Source organism: Gadus morhua, chromosome 5 (genome assembly GCF_902167405.1).
Source record: "Gadus morhua chromosome 5, gadMor3.0, whole genome shotgun sequence".
Taxonomy (NCBI): Eukaryota; Metazoa; Chordata; class Actinopteri; order Gadiformes; family Gadidae; genus Gadus; species Gadus morhua.
Window position 1 is genome coordinate 11,542,973 of NC_044052.1, and position 8,240 is coordinate 11,551,212.

General features: G+C 46.3%; 1 protein-coding gene across 1 annotated transcript in view; it reads right to left on the minus strand.

Annotated features, from left to right (window-relative positions):
- tmem63c (transmembrane protein 63C) overlaps window positions 1-8,240 on the minus strand; it is a 31,787-nt gene continuing 23,547 nt past the window's right edge. The window contains 8 exon segments of the mRNA XM_030356457.1: window positions 1-3,045; window positions 3,405-3,479; window positions 3,582-3,694; window positions 3,997-4,164; window positions 5,268-5,373; window positions 5,674-5,836; window positions 5,993-6,058; window positions 7,281-7,367. Of these exon segments, the coding sequence (XP_030212317.1) occupies window positions 2,800-3,045; window positions 3,405-3,479; window positions 3,582-3,694; window positions 3,997-4,164; window positions 5,268-5,373; window positions 5,674-5,836; window positions 5,993-6,058; window positions 7,281-7,367 (1,024 nt within the window). The 3' untranslated portion in view covers window positions 1-2,799.

Genomic DNA, 8,240 nt, shown 5'->3' on the forward strand with positions numbered 1-8,240 from the left:
TGCGATGGCGTGAAATCAACACATTTGACTTTAATTGGAGAGCCACATTACCCAACGTTTGACCTTTGACCTTGGTCTCTGATGGAGGTCGATCACACAAGCTGTGCCCCTGTTCTTTTTCTTGAGTGAGATGATAACAGGCATTAACAGCTCAGTCGGCAGGAGGAATGTACTGTATGGTCATATCTGAGTGTGAAAATCAACAGTTTAAAATAAATGTTGGAGATAAATAAACAAGAATAGCCATGAATTCAGAAGAAAGGCGTGGAGCAGCACATGATTGACATATAGCCATAATGCTAAGAGATTAATACTAAGTAAAGGTCAGGTCAAAAGACAGAATAATATTTAAAACATTAACTGTATGCATTCATAAGGGGCATCAGATTTTTTTAAATGAATAAACCTCATCGAAGTAAAGGTCACAATTTACGAAAAAGGGAATAAATACTGCTTATATCCGCATTAAACATAAATATGTAATTAGAAACACAATTACATCACTTATTAAACAAAGTGCCCCAAATAATTTACAGTCCAACTGTCATTACTTGCATTGTGGTTGAATTTAAACAGCACAAGTCATGTTGCTATAGTTCCTGGTTAGTTTTGGGCACAGCGTTGAAATATATGCCTTAGAATAAGGTACATATACACATTATTAAAGGGAAATAGGTAATGTTTCATCCCTCCACTCTTTGTCACAGAATAGGACAGTCAAATACAGCTAACAACCGTGTTACAAAATAAGTAATCTGACCAAAATCAAAAAGCCTGAGAAAGACAAAGTCAAATAAATAATATGCAAGTCGAATGAGGAAAACATAAAAAAACAAATACACCTTGAATACAAATACTATGGAAAACAAGGATAAAATAATAGTGAGGGTGATGGTCACAGTAATGAGTGGCATTGACACGCCTTGTGTTGTATGGTGAGGAGGGGATATAAACCATAGTGTTGAGTTACATTGGTGTCTCTATATTCCACTTCCCTGCACTTTAGTTCTCGGTCCATGCAGCATATTTCAGGCCATGCTGGATTGTCACACATAGGATACAATTAGTCATCAAGGCACGGCAACAGAGCGATGGGACCAATCCACACGATTCTTACAATCAGTTTGGCAAGTACAACCGTCCCCTTCGAACAGAAAAGACCGCCTTATACAAAACTAGGAACTATACAGATTATTAGTATAAAACATTGGCATAGGCGCATGTTTCGCTACTGTACTTGGGTTGTTTGGAATGTAAGCAGATGATTGCATTGCTTGACAAAATAGGAACATGCAACAGTGTTTTACAGAGAGTTCAGTGAATACCACCAGACCTACACAGGAATATTCTCGGAGTGAAATAAAAGTACTACTGTATAGAGCCACGCCCATTCTGGTGTCCCCTCTAAACTAACCTTATTTCGGAAGAAATATGTACCTTCTATTTTTAACCCGTTTGATTTGTGCCATGCATTACACATAGGATGTTTTTCAATTTAAAAGATTCTCAACAAAGTCACATTTTGGCGTTGTTAAAGTCAGTGTTAAAGTCTGTGACGTAATTAGTAAGACCACGCACCCAAAAATTGCGTGTGTGTGATGCCGCAACTTTCTCTAAATACCATCTACCCTGAGCCGCTGAAGACACCGTAGCATTATGCATTAACACACATTATCATGTGTTTATAGTACGTGATTTCATCACACAAGCAACTGGTCTTGGTTAATGTGGGCGAAGAGAGATGTGTAAATATTACATTTATAGCCCAAGCAAGTAACAATTACACATTAAATCAAAAAAACTAAATTATATTTGTCTTTCAATGGGTAAACAAAATATTTTCATCCATGGTCAAATGTCTGTGTTTGTGGTGACTTCCGTTTTAATACAAAATATTTAAATTGAATTAGACATGGTATCCTTTTCACTTTGCGATCCTTTGGAAAAATTAAGAGCAGACGAGTCCACGGCGACGTGAGACTATAATTACAGAGTCCTCAGAGGAGCTACGATGAGACAGCCCTAAGCATGATGAAACTAACCCCAATAGGCACCCACCCACCCACCCACCAAAGAAACACAAATCAACAATATTAACACGACACACATCGAATTGAATAGCAAAACAGTGGCCCTTACGTGGCCGAGCACAACAATCCACCCAGGCCTCATCGACCGCTCACTAACTCACTCCCGACCCTGACATGGCTCATGTAAAGAGGGCATGTTCCACCATCTCTTTGAGCCGGTCCTCCTTCTGCTCTCACTGCAGATGGCTCTGCTAAACCCGTTGCCCTCACCCTCGCCCTGCCACCGAGGAACCAGATCTGCCCGTGCCAACGCCATCCTGCCGGGGCGTGCTGGGACTCTGCACAATCACACGCAAACACACGTACACACGCGCGCGCTTCTGATGGGAACTTTCTGATCACCTCATGTGCGAGCCGCACAGTCTGACAGGCAGAAGACGTCCGCTCGGCGGCAGAAGCCTCGTCGCGACGTTCTCCAGAAGTGAACCAAAGAGTATCTCCCCGTCTTAGCTAAGCGTATGTTCATGTATCAAATCCAGGCGGATGGTCTTGGCGGTGGTTTTTTTTATTGAGCTTTTTTGGGGTGGGGTTAGGGCACAAGCATCTTCTAAATGCGTTCCTATTGGGCGAGGGGCAGCGGATGCTCTGCGGCTCTTGAGGCGGGTTGGCCGGGCTGGGGGGCGGGGCTAAACGGTGAGAAGCAACACACGCAGCACGGTGGTGGCACCGCGGCAGGGCGGGGGGGGGGGGGACGTGGGGCCAGCGGGTCTCACTGGTAGCCCACCGTGCTGTCCATCACAGAGCAGTAGGGGCCGTCCTGGGGGTCCTGCAGCCGGGTCTCGTGGGTCCCCGAGGGCCCCCCTGCCTCCTCCTCGCCCTCCTCCATGTCGTCCTCGGCGGGGCCGTGGCTGGAGCGGCTCTGGGAGCGGGCCAGGGCGCCGTAGCTCTGGTGGGCCGGGGAGGGCATGGGGGTCAGGCCCAGCTCGGGCTCCAGCAGCACCGACGCCACGAACAGCTGCAGGGGGCAGAGGGACGTTGTGGCGGAGCATGTGGTGCTATGTTTGTTCACTGGGTGGTGTGAGCTGTGGGGTGTCCATGACGCTACGTCATCAGGAGCCCGTTTGTGCTTTATCGGCTGTTTAAATGTCACTACTGCTACTGTCTAACCCTAAACAACAACAAATAAACAAAATAAACGTTTTAAGGTGAATTTCATGATGCTGACAACTCTAAGGTCAGGAGGTCTCAAGGAACACACACGCACAGGCACACACACACACACACACACAAACACACACACACACAGACACACACACATATACAAACACACATAGATACACGCACACGCATTAACAATAAAACATGCTAATGTACACTGGAGGTTGTGGAGGGCGGGGCTGCGCTTCTCTCTCTGTCACTCAGAGTTGCCTCGGTCGGTTGGTCAGCCATCTGGGAAACAAAATCGGGGCCGTTTACTAACACCTCCCCGCTGGCACAGTGCACACACTGAACACACACACACATTCAAACATCCAGGGTTTAATGACCGACCGGGTAGCTCGACGACTTGTCCGGCTGCTTCCTGAGGAACAGGCGGAAGAGGGCGAAGGTCACGCAGCAGACCAGAGACGAGAAGGTGAACAGCGTGATGGGATGCATCGGGCCTATAGAGGAAGAGATGAGACGAGGACGAAGGGACTAGTAAATGAAAGAGCGTACGAGACACGGCCCACTGATTCACTGAGGCAGTAGGAGAAGGAAGAGAAGAAGGATGAGAAGGAGGATGAGGAGGAGGAGGAGGAGGAGGAGGAGGAGGAGGAGGAGGAGAAGGAGGAGGAGGAGGAGGAGGAGGAGAAGGAGGAGGAGGAGGAGGAGGAGGAGGAGGAGGAGGAGGAGGAGAAGAACTACAACAACAATTACAACAATAACAAAGTGGAGACAAGGAGAGGCAACAGTAGAGGGGCACCTAGTCTGAGCACAGAGAAGAAGAGGAGCCAGAAGATGCAGAGGATGGGCGCCACGACGACCTGGGCGATGGCGGCCCGGTGGATGCGCTGGCTGAGCCTGGTGGGGACGTAGGCGTAGTAGATGTTGTAGCGGTCCACCATGTGCTTCAGGACGACGTACAGGAGCCCTGGGACACACACACACACACACCAGGACAGACACGTACACACATACACACACACCAGGACACACACGTACGTAACACACACACACACACACACGCACAAACACACACACGCACGCATGCACACACACACACATCCGGACACAAACACACACACGCACACACACTCACGCATGAACACACGCAAGCATTAACATACACTGATTAACACAGCAATCGTCAGTTTGATCAATAAGAAACAGCACAGAGGTGAGTGACAGGGAGCCCCTGTTCCTGCTGAAGTACCCTATATCTTCCTGATCTGGGTGCAGTAGTAAATAGAGGCTTGGTAAGCTCTGGGCACAGACAGGAGTAGAGTGGGCGTCTGGCTCGCAACCCGTTGAGTCTGAGCGTCTCGGACCACAACACATTCACACGGTCTGCTGCCGGCTGGCAGGCAGCGGGGGGCAGAAGGTTACAGTAGCAGCAGAGACACACAGGCTGACAGACAGACAGGGGACAGACAGACAGGGGGACGGGCAGGCCACCAGAAACACACAGGCTGACAGACAGACAGGGGGACAGACAGACAAGGGGACGGGCAGGCCACCAGAAAAACACAGGTTGACAGACACACAGGCTGACAGACAGACAGGGGGACAGACAGACAGGGGGACGGGCAGGCCACCAGACAGTCAGACCGACAGACACAGACAGGGAAACAGAGAGACGGGCGGGCAACCAGACAATCAGACTGGGGACAGACAAACAGACAGACAGACAGACAGACAGACAGACAGACAGACAGACAGACAGACAGACAGACAGACAGACAGACAGACAGACAGACAGACAGACAGACAGACAGACAGACAGACAGACGGTCCTACATAAAGTGTGTGTGTAATATCTATAGCTAAATCTATGTGTATAAGGGTGACGAGCTTCGACACAAGACACAAATTAAGTGGAAGGACTCAAAACGTCCCATGAATCAATACTGAAGAATAGATAGCAAACACACACGTACACATACACATATAAATACACATACACACAAACACACTCGCGCACAGCACAAAATGAGTGCTGAATGACGAAGCCATAAAGCAAGCAGCCATCCTCACCAAAGGGCATTATAATGGGACAGGTGATGCTGTAGGTCATACTGACGGCAACGATACACATGGTCCACGCATACTCCAGACCAAACTGGAACTCATAGGCCTGGCTCTACAGGTAGAGAGAGAGAGCGAGAGAGCGAGAGAGCGAGAGAGAGAGAGAGAAAGAGAGAGAGAGAAAGAGAGAGAGCGAGAGCGAGAGAGAGAGAGAGAGTGAGAGTGAGAAGGAGACAAATAAAACATACCACAATAGCCACAGGAAATTGCATTTCAACCGAGTGTGATTACATTTTCTTTGACATGACATCCATAACCGGCTGAGCGAGACGCTAATCGTCACACACATTTATCGCTCTACACTTCCGATGAGGGGAGGGACACATAAGATGGGGGGAGGGGGGGGGGGGCTGACCCGCTTGAGGTGAATGCGCTCCGCCTTGGACTTGGCGAGACAGAGGCGGGTGGAGTAGACCGCCAAGGCCGGGATGCGGAGCAGCTCCATGGCGGTGCCGATCAGGCTGGCCGTGATGACGTAGTTGACGAAGAAGGCGCCGTTGTCGGGCAGAAACACACACCTGGGGGAGGGGAGGGAGACAGGTGGAACAGGGCGACAGGTTGAGCGTCTGGTGGCACTGAGCAGCCGGTAATGTGACACACAGGTCATTGGGGCTGTGGTGGAGGGGTGCACGAATAACATGAACTGGGAAGGGGAGGGAACAGGGAAGTCTCACTGGAACTTGACCTCCCTGTCGTCCAGGAAGTTTACGTCAAAGAGCCATCTGAAGAACAGGTCCAAGCTGTGACAAGAGAGGGAAGATAATTTAGATGCAACTACAAGAACTACTGCTATTACTACCTATTCACACATTTTACTTGATTAATTCGCTTTTTATTAGAGCTGTCAAGCGATTAAAATATTTAATCGTGATTAATCGCATTAATGTCATAGTTAACTCACGATTAATCGCGATTAATCGCTAATTATTTTTCTATGCTAAATATCCCTTGATTTTTTTGTCCCATAATTCTTCTCATTTTAATTCTCTTATCAACATGGTGAAGTGCATCGGCTAGCCTTGTGCAAATGATTTTTTATTGATAACAACAACATTGGCATATACTGATCAAAACAGGACGATACAAAAAAAGAGCCTATAGTGCAATTAAACGACTGCTTTGAACAAATGTCATTTGAAAATAGCAGTCAGGCTACTGCTTCTTTGTTTTGAGCCAAAGAAAAAAAAAAAAATAATAATAATAATTCTTTTAAATAAAATAATTGCGTTAATCGTGCGATAAAATCTTTAACGCCGTTAAAATTGGTTTGCGTTAACGCCGTTAATAACGCGTTTAACTGACAGCTCTACTTTTTATATATCTTGTTTTAGAGTCTGCAAAATATGTGTGCTTTAGAAAAGATTAGAGCTGTCAAGCGATTAAAATATTTAATCGTGATTAATCGCATTAATGTCATAGTTAACTCTAATTAATCGCGATTAATCGCAAATTATTTTTCTATGCTAAATATCCCTTTATTTTTTTGTCCCATAATTCTTCTAATTTTAATTCTCTTATCAACATGGTGAAGTGCATCGGCTTGCCTTGTGCAAATGATTTTTTATTGATAACAACATTGGCATATACACTGATCAAAACAGGACGATACAAAAAAAGAGCCTTTAGTTCAATTAAACGACTGCTTTCAACAAATGTCATTTGAACATAGCAGTCAGGCTACTGCTTCTTTGTTTTGAGCCAAAAAAAAAAAAAAAAAAAGTTTTTTTTTTTTTATAAAATAATTGCGTTAATCGCGCGATAAAAAATTGAACGCCGTTAAATTTGGTTTGCGTTAACGCCGTTAATAACGCGTTTAACTGACAGCTCTAGAAAAGATTCAATAAAATACAAAGACTCAAATCACTGCACAAAAATATGATTTGAAACAAACATTTATGCAAACAGATTCTAATTTAAGAAGGAAATCAGCGAGGAAGACGAGGCTGAGGACATGGTGGCTACCTGGAGAGGCCCAGCGACGGCAGAATGATCACCATGAAGACCAGCAGTAAGAAGCACTTGTGCATGGTGATCTGGTTCGCCCCAGACCTGCAACCCAACAACACAAACCAACAGGGGGGGGGGACCGTCATCAAACACGCTCATACAAGACACAACCTGTATAAGGGCTCGGTAGTCTGGTGGTGGGTGGGGTTTGACTACCCGCCCGAAAGGACTGGGTCCAACTTGTAGGATCCCTGAGCAAGATGTCACACCCCTACCTGCTCGTTATCGGCATGCATCTGTGTTCAGTCAGTCGTGGTTGGATGAGAGTGACTTGACTAAATATGTGATTATTTACATAGTAAGGGATAATGTATAGAACGTGTGTACTGTATAGAACTTGCTTCGCCCTCACCTCCGCTTCGCGTCGGTGTCCAGGTCGCCCTGTCTGGGCTTATTTTCGCGATAATGACCGGAAACGTTAGATACATTATCCCGCGTATTAGACGTCTTCTTGCCAAACCGAAAAAATAACTTCACACGGTGTGTCTTTATACAATTACCATTCAGTGTTGATCATCAGAGAAATAGTCTGCCAAAGACGTTGACGTTGCTTTGCAACCTAATACCCTGGGGTTGATAAGTTACCGGACTGATTGCGGAGTGATACCAAAGACGTAAATCAGAGACAAAAAATCCACGTGACAGCTGTCATTATATGCTTAGCAACGGTCAACTATCAAAAAATAATTCACAGCCGGAAGTTGTGAAGGACCATGCAAGTGAACGGAGCGTTCCACAGCATTGAGAAGGGCAGTGTAACCTTTAGTACACCTATAGTACACTACACCTTTAGTACACCTATAGTACACCACACACACCTATAGTACACCTATAGTACACCACACACACCTATAGTACACCTATAGTACAGCAAACCCATCTATAGTACAACAGACCCATCTATAGTACACCTAT